The 16,850-nt window shown below is 36.7% G+C and overlaps 1 protein-coding gene across 1 annotated transcript in view; it reads left to right on the top strand.

Moving 5' to 3' along the window:
• The first annotated feature begins 7,765 nt into the window (after positions 1-7,765).
• The window catches only part of KLC1 (kinesin light chain 1), a 33,018-nt gene continuing 23,933 nt past the window's right edge, over positions 7,766-16,850 (top strand). Inside the window, exons 1-8 of the mRNA XM_015813237.1 lie at positions 7,766-8,027; positions 8,934-9,164; positions 9,701-9,779; positions 10,470-10,695; positions 12,414-12,501; positions 12,844-12,945; positions 16,073-16,246; positions 16,431-16,530. Of these exons, the coding sequence (XP_015668723.1) occupies positions 7,767-8,027; positions 8,934-9,164; positions 9,701-9,779; positions 10,470-10,695; positions 12,414-12,501; positions 12,844-12,945; positions 16,073-16,246; positions 16,431-16,530 (1,261 nt within the window). The 5' untranslated portion in view covers position 7,766. The remainder of the gene's footprint in view (positions 8,028-8,933; positions 9,165-9,700; positions 9,780-10,469; positions 10,696-12,413; positions 12,502-12,843; positions 12,946-16,072; positions 16,247-16,430; positions 16,531-16,850) is intronic.

The raw sequence follows: 16,850 nt of genomic DNA on the forward strand, positions 1-16,850 counted from the left end.
TTGTTGTTGTTGTTGTTGTTGTTGTTGCTGTTGCTGTTGTTGTTGTTGCACAGCCACTGATTCACTGGAAGAATTTTTTTCCCTTTAACTATTTTCAAATTATGTAATAAACATTCTAGTCTTTCTTGTTTTATTATAGGTAATATAAGTAAGCTTTTTTAATTTAAAAGCTGGAAAAATTATAACTAGACAAAATTGTAACTAGCGTATTATAAAGATTAGGATTGTGACATTTAAAGCTACTTTGTAAACAGCTTCTTTTCAGCCTTGGATGCCATTTGTAATATTTAATACTGGCTATACAGGTAGTCCTAGACTTACAAGCATAGTTGAGACCAAAATTTATATTACTAAGTGAGACATTTGTTAAGTGAATTTTGCCCCATTTTATGATCTTTCTTGCCACAGTTGTTAAGTGAATCACTGCACTTAAGTTAATAACACGGTTATTAACTTAATTTGGCTTCCCCATTGACTTTGCTTGTCAGAAGGTTGCAAAAGATGATCACATAACCTCGGGACACTGCAACTGTCATAAATATAAGTCAGTTGCCAAGCATTCAAATTTTGATCACGTGGAACGGTCATAAGTATGAAAAATGGTCATAAGTCAGTTTTCAGTGCCGTTGTAACTTTGAACGGTCACTAAACACATTGTTCTAAGTTGAGGACTTTACAAGGCTGATATATGAATTTATTTAAGAAAATTTATATGGCTGCCTAACACACTCTCACTCTATGCAGTTTACAAGGATAAAAACCCAATATAAAAAAAACAATAAAAAAGCAATAATCCCTAGCCCCTCTGGCAACAACAGCCAAGCCATTTGATGAGCTCCATCCCACTCTGGTGTCCCCAGGCCCATTGGAAAACCAGGTCTTCTGGGCCTTACAAAAGAGTGTCAAAGTGGGGACCAATCTTATCTCTGCAGGGATGTTGTTCCGCAGGGAGGGAGCCACCATGGAGAAGATCTTCTTCTATGACTGCTTCTGAAATTCTTTAAATGCATTAAATACATACTGTAACATAATTTAAATGCATAAAATACCTAAAAAGAATTCCATGCATATTGCCAATTGCATATATAATTGCATTATGTAATTAGGACAGACTTCACCTTTCATGTATTTGAAAGTAATCTATCTCTTAAATTGCATTGCTTTAGATCTTAACAGGTCTGTTGCTTAACAAATTTGTTTTTGGTAGTGTATAGCTATATGATTTAGAATAATTTCATCAGATACAACAGGGATAAATTATTGATCTCACATTTTTAGGAGACTTGGGGAGGTGAGATGAGGAGGCATTACTTTTCAGTAGCAATGCCAACCCTATCAAGCAGTCTCTCAGTCTCCTTCTAAAGATGGAGTTATTTAGAAGCTTCTAAAGATGGAGTTGTTTCCAAGAACCTTTGTCTGATTTTACCACGCCATCTTTCACATTTATTTTATTATTTGTGTTTTTATAATGGGTGTTTTTGTCTTTTTTATGGAAGCTTGCACCATATATGTTTTATGTAAACTGCTAATAGTTTTTTTGATTGTGATGGACTATAACTGTGAAAAATATTTTTTTCCATAGAAATGGAAGATTCTATAAAGGATGTTAGCCTTGTGATAAAGCTTTCAGAGTAGTCTTCTTGGAAAATTTTGGTTGTCCATAGACTTAACCTTGTTCACTTTCACTTTCTCTTTCATTGTGCTCATTTTCCTCTTTTACCACATCCTAATTTTTTGGTATAGTTCTTAACATATTACTGAAGTTTGAATGTGGCTTCAGCCTAAAATCATTGCACACTGCTACTTAAATTGTGCCTAATTTGGATAGTGTTATTGTAATTCAGACTTAGTTCTGCATGACATGATGGTTTCTGTAAAATTTTAAAAAATGTACATATTTATTCAGCTATGTATTGTCCTATAAAAAAGTATATTTCTCTGTGAGTTTTGTGTAGGAAGTGATTCAGACTCCAGTTAACCTATTTGCCAACAGCCCCAAAGTCTTCAGTTTGAGCAATCAAGAATGTTTAGGAAAGAGAGATTTCACAAGAATAGCTATGCTAGACTGACAAAATAATCTGGTGGGCTTTCAGAAAATAATCAGAACTATCTAATTCTGAAAGGAATCTGCAGGAATTTTCTTTTTCACTTTTATGGGAATACTGCAAATCTGACTATTGGGAATATTTGATTATTTTAAGATTTTGCACAAGAGTTTGTTTCATGCATAATAATCCTCAATTAAGCTAAAAGAAGCCTCTCCTGCTTCCTTACTTCACTATCTCCATTTCTTAAATGATGAGTTCATGCACAGATAGTGAATCAGATTCTAACTGGGAAATTAGTTTAATCTTTATTTACCAGCCGGTATCTGAGATCATCATTTAGAGTAAACTGGGATTACATTCCATGCAAGAAAGTTTGAGTTAAAGGGAAATTTGATTTAAAGAGGCTACATACTCCAAGATAAACCGTATGAAGACTTTGAATTCAGTTTAGTAATGGGATTAGCTCCTCTGACTTTTTAAGTATTTGAATCAATTGGATGCACACATCACTCTAAACTATAAATTGGGTTTTATCCACATATTTATCAAATCAGCTATTGCAGTTTGTAAATAATTTATCATATGTAGAGTTGGAACAACTCGGGGCTTCAGAGCTGCATGCCAAATTAAATGTAATTTTAAGGTAACATTCTGCTGTTGATTTTTTAGAACAACTCAAAAGGCCAACTGTGGACTCCATCCTGAAAATGCATGGACTTCTGCCTTAGTGTGAAACATGATATTTGTTGATATCTCATAAGCATGATGTAGCATAAATAGATATTTCAAAAGCATGATAGTGTATGATAGTTCAGTAAGTTAATCTGTTTAAAACATTAAAGCTAACTGTATAATACTTCATCTATGCTATAACTGTTGAAAAATAGTGATAAATACATGAATTAGCATAGTGATTTACTTTTTTATGTCTTGCAAAAATCTACTACCATTAGTTCTTATTTACTGACCCCCAGTTGGAACCAGCAGTCTATTGTTAAGCAAAGCGATTGCTATGTGGGAAATCATGGGACTGCTTTCTTTTTACCCATTCCCCTGCCCTGTGGGATGCTCTCTGTGGTACCACAATAGCTAGCTTGCAGCAGCTGCCCTTAACTGACAAGACTACTGTAATCAATTTAACATCTTTGACATTTGTTTGCCTCCTAATGATTTTACTTCAGCTTCCCTTTTCCCCCTCTCTTTGGAGTGTTCTCTCCGGTAATGGGATAATTAGCAGTAAGGAATTATTGTTTATAATTAATTAATTGGAGAAGAAGTGATAAGAGAGTAAACAAGCACACAGTGAAGGAATGCACATTGGAAGGAATGCGGTGGAGCCAGCAGCAATTGTGCTAGGCAAAGAGCCTGTTCTATTCCCCTTTGGGTCCCTGTTTATTCTCTTATAATCCCTTCCTCTCCAGTCTCTCTACTCTGCAAGTGTGTGTGTGTGTGGGGGGGGACAGTGGGTCAGTCACAGGACAATGTATATTGACTGTAATGGTGATCATGTAACTGAGGGACATTGGTTGTAAAGTTATTTTTTCAGTACCGTTTTAACACTGAACTCTTCCTGAATGAATCAATTGGTAAATGAGATCTACCTATACAGTAGTTGTCTGGGAAGAAAAGAATATAGAACCTATTGCAGAATAATACCAAGGAGAGTGATAAGTTGTGTGCCAATAGTATTCGGTGTCTAGGTATTTTTTCATGTATTGATGTGTACAGATGTGTTGCTTTTACAAAGAATAAATTAAAAAAAATGAATTGGTGTTTGCAAATTTGATTTCTCATCTACTCTAAAGTAAAATAAGTTTTTTAAAAAAATGCCTTCAGTGAGATGGGCAGCATACAAGATTGATGAATAAATAAAATGTTTTTCAATATTAGATTTTTGGTACTTTGGATATCAGCTTTTTCGTCCCAACGAGGATGGCCAAATCATCTGGATGGTATCTGATTTGTTAATAGCTGCTGTAGAACATGAAAAAAGGCAGTAGTTAAAAATAGAAAACAAGAAAGGAAGTAATGAGAAAAGTTCTTTTCCTGAAAAATGTGGAGAATCATCAAACATAGAAGCTGCATTTAGGCCCATGGTTCCCAAGCAGTATGCTGCGGTACGCTGGGACATTGCAGCAAAATCATAGAGCACTGTGGGATATTTTACTGCTTACTAAATGGAACTGTTGGTGATCTTTAATTATGTTTTAGTAAAGGTCTTATATAGGGTATTTTAGAGCAGGCCTTTTATTTAATTTGATTTTAGAATAGAAATTTGAGTATATTTATTGTGATTTTTATTATCGCTTGTCCACCGCCCTGAGTCCTGTGAGGGAGATAGAGCGGTATACAAATTCAGATAAATAAATAAATAAATAAATCTAGGCTGTTACTATACATATGGTAGCATGGTGAATGATGAAAGTTTGGAAATTTCTGGTTTAGATATTTTTAAGATTTGTCAAGATAAACTGATTGAACACAAGAAGTAGATATCTTGAAGTTTCAATGTTTTAAAATATTTATAAACATAATTGATTCTGGGAGTGAGGGGAGTTACATGGCGGGTTCAGCTGCTTATTCTTTTCCTGGGTCAGATTTGGGAATGACAAGCTTCACCCAGTGTTTGGTACCTTGGCATTATAAGTATTGTTGGGTTTAGCTTACTAATTTATTTCATATAATTGAATATGCTGTTTAGCCAATTTATTTCCGGGTTTACAGTCAAATATAACAATAACATAGATACTTACCAGCAAAGCAAGTAAATTGTAATAAAAAGAGCAACAAAGTTAAACTAGATTAAGACCCAGAATTTTAAAACCTGAGAGGATAAAATCTTTTCAGAGATAAAAAGGGCTGCTTACTGAGAAAGTAAATACTATGAGAACATGGATTATATTACATTTCTCAATACTGAATTGATAACTAATAGTTTTATAGTGTGTACCAATTACGGAGATTATGGAGGCTTATGCTAGGAGTATCAAATGATAGTCTAAAATTCTGATTTTAAAGTCACCATTCCATGAAAATATATGAGGTTACTTGGAATTTAGAGCATATGTTAGCAGTATGGCAATTATAATTCTTTTATTCTGTATGATGTGAGCCAGTCTATGTGACAAGGAAAAAACTGGACCAGAAATAGGAGCAACAAAGCATGGCTATGACAGGATTGAGAGACAGGACAGCCACTCATTTCCCTATGTCCAAACTCTTGAGAAAAGTAACGAATAGAGCTAAGTCCAATAATTGCTGCTGATGTGCCTTTCTTCTACCTATTTTTTCCATTGAAAGATAAAAAAAAGAAAAGATTTCAGACAGTACATGGCTGGATGCCAAGTACCCCGTGATCATGCAATCACCATTTGCAATTTCTTTTCTGGCTTCCTCAGAAAGTCAATGGGGAAGCCAAACAGGGAAAATTGCAAGGTGCTTGAATAAGCCTTTTCCATCCGTGCACCCTTCCCCAGCCACTCTGCATTTGCTTTGTTTCGGCCATATGTGCACCTCCATACATTCTCCCCAACCTGCACCTCTCACGTACCCTCCATGACCCTCCACCGCACTTCTCATGCACACTCATACACTTTCCCTGACCTGCATGACACCTCTTGTGCATCCTCTTCGAACCTCCCTGACTCACGCAGGTTCTCTACTCTAGTTCTCCCTCGTGCATCCTCTCCAACTCATGCCCCTCACACTCTCTCTCTGACCTGTGTGTGCCTGTCATGCAACCTCCTTAATTCTTTCCCACATCCTCTCTTCTTTCTTCCCCCGTGTGGCAGCAGCCATTACCTTCCTGCCAGGTTGGAATTGACTGGTTGTGGGAAGTGGCAGGAAGTTGCCTTGCCTAATGATTATGGAATTCAGTTCATGACAGTAATCAGAACTGTAAGGATTGTCATTGCTAAGTGACCACATTGCTTAGCAATGGAATTTCTGATGCCAATTTCTGTCATAAGTCAAGGATTACCTATTTTAAATGTCAGAGCTGCATCGCTGCCTGTGGAATTATTTGTTGAGCACTTTACATTGATATGCTTATTTATCTTCTGCTTACAACTGGAATCCTATTCACTATTCAATATATAATTAATAGAACCATGAAATGTCTTTTGATACTATGCTTTCATGTTTGTGAGTTTTCCAGAGAATATTGTATATAAACCACCACAAACAGGTATTACATGATTGGATCATCTTATTTGGGGCTTGTGAAATATAGGTAGCTAGATATTATTCTGTAACATTTCTGTAATCCTCTACTGGAGATTGAACTCATGAATTTTTCCTTTCATGAGTTTTAGGATCATATAATTTTATTAGCTTTAAGAGATATCCAAGTCCTGGTGCTCAGTGGTTGTAAAAGGTGATATCTAGAAATTATCAGAATGATATACAGTCTACCTTTAATATACAGTGCCATAAACCATTTAGTTCCACAGAATAAGCAAACACAAACATCACATAGGATGTACATTGTATGAAAATAGAGAAATTTTCCCATCCCCAAGAGGGGTGAAAGTCATGTGAAGCTCCTTACATAGGGACATGACATAATGTAACAATAGTCTCTCTGCTCTGAGTTTAAGGCAGGGATGTCAAACTCAATTTCATTGAGGGCCACATCAGCATTGTGGTTGCCTTCGGGGAGCCGGGTGGTGTGGCTGGGATGGGTGTGGCCTACTGGTGGGTGTGGCTGGGGTGGGCGTGGTCCACAGGGTGGGTGTGGCAGTTTGACATCACTTGCTTCAGGAGTGCCTGGGCAGGACTGGGGCAGATCTGAGGGTCTCTGGCAGAGAATGGAACTGGGGCGAGCGCTGGGACATGGTCCCTCCCACCCTCCCTCCCTTCCTCTGTTCCTTCCTTCCTTCCTTCCTCCCACCCCCCATTCCTTCCTCCCTCTGTTCCTTCCTTCCTCTGTTCCTTCCTTTTTCCCTCCCTCTCTCCCTAGTTCCTTCCTTCGCCTTCTCATCTTTTTCCTTCCCCCGCACTCAGGAAGGGGGGTTGGGGGGAGAGATTGCCAGCACTAATATGCTGCTGCCGGCCATTCCTATACCATGTGGGCGGGCGGGGGCGGTCCCATTGAAAGGGATGCTTCGAGGCTGGAGGTGCTGGTGGGGGGGTGGCGCTGATCTACAACCTGGTTGCATCCATCAAAGCCAGCCTAAGATCCACTGGAACCAGCAAAGAGCTGCCCTGCCGCCTCTGTCCTGCCCCCCGGGTGTGCGCACAGGAGACAGTCAGTGCCAGCATCCTGGTGAAGTCAGCCTGCGAGACAAGACAGCCAGCAGGGACACCGGACTCCGCTTGCGCACGCACCCAGGGAGCGGTGCAGGGCTGCCCCATGGATTTAACGCTGAGCACGTTCTGGCTTTGATGGACGCAACCAGGTTGTAGATCAGCGCCTGGTCGGCCTGGGCTGGGCCGAGTTGCGGCGGGCCGGTCCTTCGCTCTTTCCAGAGCAAGTCCCCGGGCCGGATTGAACCACATAGCGGGCCACATCGAGCCTGCAGGCCTTGTGTTTGACATGTCTGGTTTAAGGGAAGATGAACGCCACATATCATTGTGATGGTTTCCAGAAAATAAATGCTGTTGGGCATAATTATTAGTAAATAAGTTGCATTATGGGTATGTGAGCTAAAACTTTAATATTGAAACAATGTATTTAGATAGCATTTAAATAATATCTCTGAAACTTTTTTTCCTAGAATGTATGACAACATGTCCACAATGGTGTATCTAAAAGAAGACAAATTGGAAAAGCTCACTCAGGATGAGATTATTTCCAAGACTAAACAAGTGATTCAAGGCCTAGAAGCCTTGAAGAATGAGCACAATTCCATCTTACAGAGTTTACTTGAGACACTAAAATGTTTGAAGAAAGATGACGAGACCAATCTGGTGGAAGAAAAATCAAACATGATTCGAAAGTCTTTAGAAATGCTAGAATTGGGACTAAGTGAAGCTCAGGTAAATAAAATGCATAAAAATAGCTTTATTTAATCTCTGATATTCAAAATCAAGGTGGAAAGTTGGTATTTTAATTCAATAAATATGATTGTACATGATCAATATATAATTTGTCTCTGTGCTTTGGAGAAATCTGTGACTTCAGCACACATACTCTTTCAGTGCAGTTTTTACAATAATTTACACTCTGTTTTCATCTGCCTTTAGGACAGTCTTATTTGTTCCTTAGTGTCAGGCCAAACCCTAACATCACTAGGAGAATTTAAAAAAATGAATTGACATTCCTATGAAGGAAATTACTTTATTTTCTGATTTTATTAATTTACAATTTAATTTTGTTCTAGGTTTCCCACATTGCATCTAGTTTTTATTTTTTGCTATATCTTATTTGTCACTAATCAATATACAGTTTTACCTATACACACTTACATATACACAAACTCATGTTTCTAGAGTCTTGACATGTCTACTTCATATGGTAGTCTATTTTTCAAAAGATAGAAATTTAATATATTATTCTTAAAGTATTTTTATTAAATTTATCATTTTTATCATAAATGATCTATTTTTAATATCCTGCTCTATACACTGACCTCTGGTGAATGTCATAAATACATTAATAATAAATGTCTTATAAATGTTTTAGACTTTAAGGCATTTTTATTCTTCTTAGATAATATTTATGCTTTGTTTCCTATATCATGGCTTTCCATGTTTTGTTTTCAATGAAGTCAGCTCTTTAATATATTGGTTGGTGGCTATTGTCTGTCTGTCTGTTTTTCTCTCTCTCTAACTATCTATCGCCTGTCTGTCTGTCTAATCAACATGTGTTTCCTCATTGTTTTACAAAAAGTTTAACTGCTAGAATTCTGAATCAAACAAATAACAATTTTTGGTGCATTCTAGGTGATGATGGCTTTGTCAAACCACTTAAATGCTGTAGAATCAGAGAAGCAGAAATTACGTGCCCAGGTTCGTAGGCTATGTCAAGAAAACCAGTGGCTAAGAGATGAACTTGCTAATACCCAGCAGAAATTACAAAAAAGTGAACAGTCTGTGGCTCAGCTAGAAGAAGAAAAGAAGCACCTTGAATTCATGAATCAGTTAAAAAAATATGATGATGATATATCACCTTCAGTAAGTAGCTTCAGATAAATTACATGATTTTCTTTAAATTCCTTTCTGTGAATGAATGTTACTCTGAAAATATTTATAATTTTTAAAGCAGATTTAATTTCTTTAATCTCTGTAAGTATGGACAAAGACTATAATCTTTGTACATGACATGAATCTTGCTTATATATTGAATTCCAAAAAAATGTGTAATTTTGTAATATTTTTATAATGCAGCTTCTTTTGAGTCCAGTATTTACTTGACTTCGAGTTGGAAGCCAAAGGACAGGCCAGAAATTAAGGAAGTACAGTTATATCTTTAAAACCAGTTAATTTCTACTTTCCCAAATGCACCTTCTAATCTAAGTATGCTATATGTGCTATACATTTTATTGATTTGATTTGATTTTTATCTTACCTCAATCGTAACAACTGTTGGTGGTTACATTTTCACAATAAAAAGAACAACAGAATTAAAACAACGTACAATCCAAAGTAAAAAAGAATTTATATTTTGATTCAGCAATTTTAACAGTCTGAATATTCGGGATACATTTTAGGAGGACAAAGACGCAGATTCTGCCAAAGAGCCATTGGATGATTTATTCCCCAATGATGAAGATGACCAAGGACAAGGAAGTAAGTTATAATTACTAGACTTACAAGGCTATACCCTGAATCTGCCCTTCATTTCTGAAACTGAATCTTGTGTTAGTAAGCCTCGACCCAAAATTTGAAATTGCGGAGAACTTTTGGTTCCTTCCATCCCCCCCCCCCCCCGTTGCGTTGTCTAACAATTACTAGTGAATGGGTCCCTAACATTTCTTCTTTTTTCATGAGCTGAGCTACATTTTAAAAACCGGGTAATTTGAAGAGAAAAGCGGTATGAAAGTACTTTAACTTTGTTTACAGAACGTGTCCAAAAAGATGTATTCTCAAACAGTAGCATGTCATATTATTAAGTGTAATATAATATTTTATAGGTAAAACATTAGTGTATATGCTACTAATGAAGGTCAATTCAACTATAGCTGGTTGGTTGATTAGTTGGTTTGTAATGAAATACTGTAGTTATAGTCAAGGCTACTTTAAATGGTATACAAAATCCAACAGCTGCAGCTATTGCCACAATATTAATATATCATACAGTAAAATATAAAATGATGGGTGAAATTGTAATGAATATACAGTGTACCTGCACTGAGAAATTTATAGCTGTCAAGTCCCAAAGTCCTTCTGGAACAATCAGATTTTTATGAGCTTCCAGGAGATTGGCAACTAACCTTGCCTCAGCATTTAATGGGCTTATTCTGATTATTTTATTTCCAGTTCAACAGCCACATAGCAGTGCAGCAGCAGCTGCCCAACAGGGTGGTTATGAGATTCCAGCACGATTAAGGACCCTTCATAATCTTGTCATTCAGTATGCTTCCCAAGGTAGATATGAGGTTGCAGTACCACTTTGTAAGCAAGCTCTTGAAGACCTTGAAAAGACTTCAGGTCACGATCACCCTGATGTTGCCACTATGTTGAACATACTTGCATTAGTATACAGGTTAGTAAAGTTAAGAATATAGTTTTAAAAATATTGCATGTTTAGAATGCTACAGTGCAATGTTTTATTTATAAGACAGTTAAAAACATCCCCATTTAGCCAACACCCCAAGCCCAGATGCTAACAGGGAAGGCCAGGTTTTTATAGTTTTACAAAATCTTAAGTGTGGGTAAATTGGTCTAGAGAGGCAGGGCCACCATGTTTTTCTCCCCAAGCTCCCAAGGAAAGGGGATTTGGAGTGTCTGCTTGTGGAGTGATTCAACAGGACTGGCAAATTCTGCTTGGAGTAAATGATTCTGTAGGTTATCTCAATCAAAACTAGATATATAGACCCATTCCATTAACTTTCTATTTCCTTCTCTAGAGCTTTAAGAAAACCAAACCATAATTAGGCTGATAACCAAGTAATCAATTCAGGATGGCAGTTTTAGTCACAGGATTTTATTTTATAATGTCACAATATTTCCAAAACTATGTGGCAGAGATCTGAATCCAGGAGGCCTGTCACTATGTTCCCATATGTAGACAGAATAGCTACCTACAATGTCATTAAACACTGTAATCTTATACAGTGTCAACCTATTTAGGACTAAGCCTCATTAAAATGAATAGGATTAGACATAGACTCTGCTATAATTAACATTTTGTCTTGTCAAACCCAGAAAAAGATTAGCTATATTCTTGCTATCTCATCTTTTTCTATGCCCAGACTGCTCATTTCTTTGATAGTTAGCCAGTAACATTAGTTGATAGATAGTGATCCTTATTTGTGTCATTCTCTAGGCGTCTAAACTAGAATGTCCAATTTCTTGTTTTAAAGTAATTTAGCCTTGGGCTGCCTGGGCTCTGGTGTGACAGAGTCTGACATGTTCTCCCTTGAGATGTGTTCAGTTAACTAAATAGCTGAAAAAAAGATGTCTTCCTACTCCTTAGTAGCCTGCAAGATTCCCCCCCCCATCACTAACTGAGCTATTCAACCTGGAAGCTAGAATTTTATATATACAAGTCTTATTCCAGGATATATTACTGTTAATTTTTTTAAAAATCCTCTTATTTTTGTAGGTTTCCACAAGGCTAAGTAATACATAGTACAGTGATGGCAAACCTTTTAGAGACCAAACTGCAACCCAAAACCCACTTATGCATCATCGGGTGCCGGGTGGGCGTGGCCCATTGGGTGGGTGTGGCCCATTGGGTGGGCGTGGCTGTGGTGGTAATGGCAGACTGAGTGGGACTAAAAAGTTCAATCAATCAATTCCAACTTTGCAAGATCTTTTTTTTTCCCGCAAGAAGTTGAAATTGACTGATTGATTAAACCTTTTTTTTTTGTACATGGCAGCAGAGGCCTAAAGTGAAAAGGTTTTATAAAACCCAGCTGAAGGCCTAGGACTGGGGCGACGGTGCGCGTGCCCACAGAGAGGGCTCTGAGTGCCACCTGTGACACGTGTGCCATAGGTTCGCCACCACTGACATAGTATTATTTCAGCTACTGTATGTCTGGTAGTTAAAACCCAGGAACTGGATTCACTTTTGTTTTAGTATTGTCTTTACAAATGCTTATGGTGGTTCCACAAAATCCAGTAGTAAAGGTTTAGCTTCATTGTTAGCTTCACTAACAGCTACATGAAATATGATGAAGTGAAGTGTTGAATATTTATATAATGTTTATATAAAACATTTATAAACTAGTGTATGTTAATGATTTCTTCCCAATTTAGGGACCAGAATAAATACAAAGATGCAGCAAATTTACTGAATGATGCCCTGGCCATTCGTGAAAAGACCTTAGGCAAAGATCATCCCGCGGTCTGTATATAGTGCAGATTTTTGTTTTTCTTATCACATATTCTGTTCCTTAAAATTCATTTTAATGTTAAACTTGAGTGGAAGGTTTTAAAGTGTATTGTTAAACATAATTGAAGTTAGAGAACCTTCAATTGTTTTGAATTTGTAATAACAATACAAATCTTTTTAGCTTTATTTATTTACTTTCTTGATATATGTATCAAGTATATTCCTCTGCTGAAACTGATATTGTCTATAATTGTATTTCTTGAAGTATACTAAAATACAAGTATGTGAGCTATTTAACTTAAAAATCATTTCAGCAGGTATAGTAGTTGATCTAGTGTTTGGTTTTTCTTGCAGGTTGCAGCAACTTTAAATAATCTTGCTGTACTTTATGGGAAAAGAGGAAAATACAAGGAAGCTGAACCTTTATGCAAGAGAGCTTTGGAAATCAGAGAAAAGGTAACAGTTAGCTTTGGGTAGTGTAGAAAAATAATTCCTAAAATTGTAATAATAATAACTTGCCACATACTTTTACCAAATAACACAATAATTACAAATGAAGCCAGTAAAATTAGCTTAGAATCCAATAAATAAATATTAATATAAACCAGAATACCATTATATTTAAAATATTGCCCTCAGTTATTTTTGTTGAAGCTATCTTACAATTATAATATTGGCAGTACAAGTAGTCCTTAACATACGACTGAAATGGAGCTGTCCATTATGTTTGTAAGTTATGACAGTCATAAAGCGGGTCATCCACATGACTGATCAGATTTTGCAATCTTTTTTGTAATGCTTGTTAAGTAAACATTGTGGTAGTTAAATGAACCAACTATTTCCTATGGTCCGGTTTTGCCGAAAACCAAAAGTAAATACCAATTTTGGGCAAAAATATCATAAACTATGGTTATGTGATTGCAGGATTCTGCAAACTGCCATGTAGGCCAGTTCCCAAGTTATGTGATAGGGGGTTGGTGGCGGGTGGCTGTTGGAATTTCAGAACTGGATTGTAGTTATCTTGGAGAGGTCCGTCAGAATTTAAAAGTTGCTAAGCAACCAGTGGTACATTGAGGACTACTTATATGCATGCAGACTAAAGAAGAAAACTAGGATTTTTTTTGTTATAAATATTTGGTGTAATATGGATATAAGGCAGTTTGTTAAGCAGTGATGGCGAACCTTTTAGAGATCAAGTGCCCAAACTGCAACCCAAAACTCACTTATGTATTGTCAGGTGCCGGGTGGGCATGGCCCATTGGGTGGTGTGGCCAATTGGGTGGGCATGGCCCATTGGGTGGGTGTGGCTGTGGTGGTAACAGTAGACTGGGTGGGACTAAAAAGTTCAATCAATCAATTCTAACTTTGCGAGATCTTTTTTTTCCCCGCAAGAAGTTGAAATTGATTGATTGATTGAACTTTTTTTTTTTTTGCACACGGTGGCGGAGGCCTAAAGCGGAAAGGTTTTATAAAACTCAGCTGAAGGACTAGGGCGAGGGCGCGCATGCCCACAGAGAGGGCTCTGTGTGCCACCTGTGGCACGCGTGCCATAGGTTCGCCACCAGAGTTATAGAAACTATTTGTAATATTTGTAATAGGACAGGAACGGTTGTTAACAAGGAAGATTGTATAATTTTTTTTGCAAGTAGTTTTATAAGATAATCTGCATACCAAAAAAACCCCAGTGAAAGCATTAGCACATGCTGCAGGGGGCGGGGAAAGAGCTAAAACATTTTTTAAAAATAGTTGTTATGAATATTTTTTCATTCACAGAATTTCTAATTTAAAAAGAAAAAGATTAGGAAGTGTTTCCACTTTGCTAGCTAAAATCTGAGAGCATGAGAGCAAAAGGGTATTCTGAAGAAAGCAGTAAGAATGCCATGATGGACGCTGGGAAGTTGAGCAATAGGGGACAAAGATAATTTCCTACAGGGCTTTTTTTTATCAACATGATGGAATAAAAAAATTAATGAAGTTGGAGAGGTATAAATAAATGAGAAGAAAGTCTGAAGAAATAATACGAAATTATATAATCAGGGATTTTCAATATTTTATATGTGTGTGTGGTAGATTTAAATTAATATGATTGGCATATCACAACAAAATAATTGCCCAGTCTTTTGTTTACTTAAAATACTCTAGATTAAACCCTTCAGAGACTACAGGTAGTCCTTGACTTAAAACAGTTCATTTAGTGACTGTTCAAAGTTACAACGACACTGAAAAAAGTGACTTATGACTGTTTTCAGCCGTTGCAGCATTCCAATTTGATGGCATTGTCATGTGATCAAAATTCAGACGCTTGGCAACTGACTCATATTTATGATGGTTGTAGTAGCCTGGGGTCACGTGATTACCTTTTGTAACCTTCTGACAAGCAAAGTCAATGGGGGAAGCCATATTCACTTAACAACTGTGTTACCAACTTAACAACTGCAGTGATTCACTTAACAGCTGTGGCAAGAAAGGTAATAAAATAGGGCAAAATTCATTTAACAACTGTTTCAGTTGTGATCATAGGTCAAGGACTTCCTGTAGTTATTAACTTTTAAATAACTCTTGTGTTCTATGAAAGATTGTATTCCCCAAACAACTTATAATTGTGCTAGAAAATTTGCTTTGGCCTTCCAATATGTTTTTGTAAATAGAATCAATGGAAGAATCATTCATGGTACTTTCTTTTCTTATCCAAAACGTCAGCCTTACCAGGTAGACCAGACAGGAAATATGACCGTAATTCTACTTTATTGTAAAGCTACATTAATAGAATCTTGCAAATCTGAAAGTAAAAATCTGTTGTTTCCTTTACAAACCAAGAAACTAGGGAGGGGCCTTATGAGCCTCTTGCTCTGCCCACTATCCAGCTGAGAGCTATGCCCTCTCTTATTTGATTATTCCCATGCAGCTTTTCTTCACCCCATCTCCAAAGGTCTTTCCCACATACCGTTATATAAAACTTCCAAGTAAAGGTACTGCTTATTAGAGCTGTCCATACTTGTTTAACTGTAAGCAATTCTGTAAAGCAGGCATGTCAAGCCCACGACATCACGTAACGTTGCGCGACGTATCGGAGCTTTTTCTCCATTGCCGGCAATGGGGTGGGTGCGGTTTTGGGATGATGCATCCGGCCTATGGGCCGGCAGTTTGACACCCCTGCTGTAAAGTTATACCTGAAAACTTTAAAGCATTTTAACAAGAAAATCATAAAATCATTAACATCTGCATTGCATGTAAATAAATCCTGCTAATGTTGATTGTCAAATTTTGGGCTTGGGATATAATTAAGTGGTTAATTTCAGAGAAAGATAGTTTGCAATATTTTTATATAAGAGTTTTCATTTATAATATTAAAAATAAAATTCATTGTAATAAATTCATTATAAGAATATAAGAAATATAAGAAAAATTAGAGAAGTAAATGTGATAGCAGTAATTCAATCAGCCATTAATTGATAAAAAAATTAATATATGTAGGTCGGCTGACGAAAGAGTATAAAGATTATCTCCATACCTCAATCAAATGGATATTAACTGTATCTGAGAAAAAAAAATGTATTAATGTGAAATTCCTCTTTATTTTTAGGTGCTGGGAAAAGACCATCCAGATGTTGCCAAACAGTTAAATAATTTGGCATTACTATGTCAGAACCAGGGGAAATATGAAGAAGTAGAATACTACTATCAGCGAGCACTTGAGATCTACCAAACAAAACTGGGGCCAGATGATCCAAATGTAGCGAAAACAAAGAATAATTTGGTATGTTTGTATAGGAGAATAAAAAGCAGAGAAGCAACCCATTGTAGTTCTCCCTTGCTGAATATCTGAAACGGGTTTCAAAACACTGTGCCTTAGCTGCTGGTTCGTCCTACAAATGCTTACACAAGTGATAATATTGACATTTAAATTTAAGATATGCTAAAGTAATGGTTTCTCTCTTCAGGCATCCTGCTATTTGAAACAAGGGAAATTTAAGCAAGCAGAAACTTTGTACAAAGAGATTCTTACTCGTGCCCATGAAAAAGAATTTGGCTCCGTGGATGGTAAATGTTTATATTATGAAAAAATGTTAGACATGCAGATTTTCCCCCCAAATGATGTGGTGTATGGCATGTTACATATTTAAAAATAATACAAATTTTAGACATTCTTATATTAAAAGTGTTTATTTCTATGTTAGTTCTGCAGATCTGATCACAGTTATTTTTTCAAGTGATACATATTTCAAATTGTACTTAAGTGGAGGCATACCCAACCTCCCCTTTAAATTGAGCAGATTTCTCTCCCCTCCCCCCCAATATATTACTAAAACTCTCATGTCTGCAACCATTAACTGGGCATAACAGTGCACCATAGAGCAAAA

This window comes from Protobothrops mucrosquamatus, unplaced genomic scaffold, assembly GCF_001527695.2.
Source record: "Protobothrops mucrosquamatus isolate PMUCROS unplaced genomic scaffold, P.Mucros_1.0 scaffold145, whole genome shotgun sequence".
In the NCBI taxonomy this organism is placed as follows: domain Eukaryota; kingdom Metazoa; phylum Chordata; class Lepidosauria; order Squamata; family Viperidae; genus Protobothrops; species Protobothrops mucrosquamatus.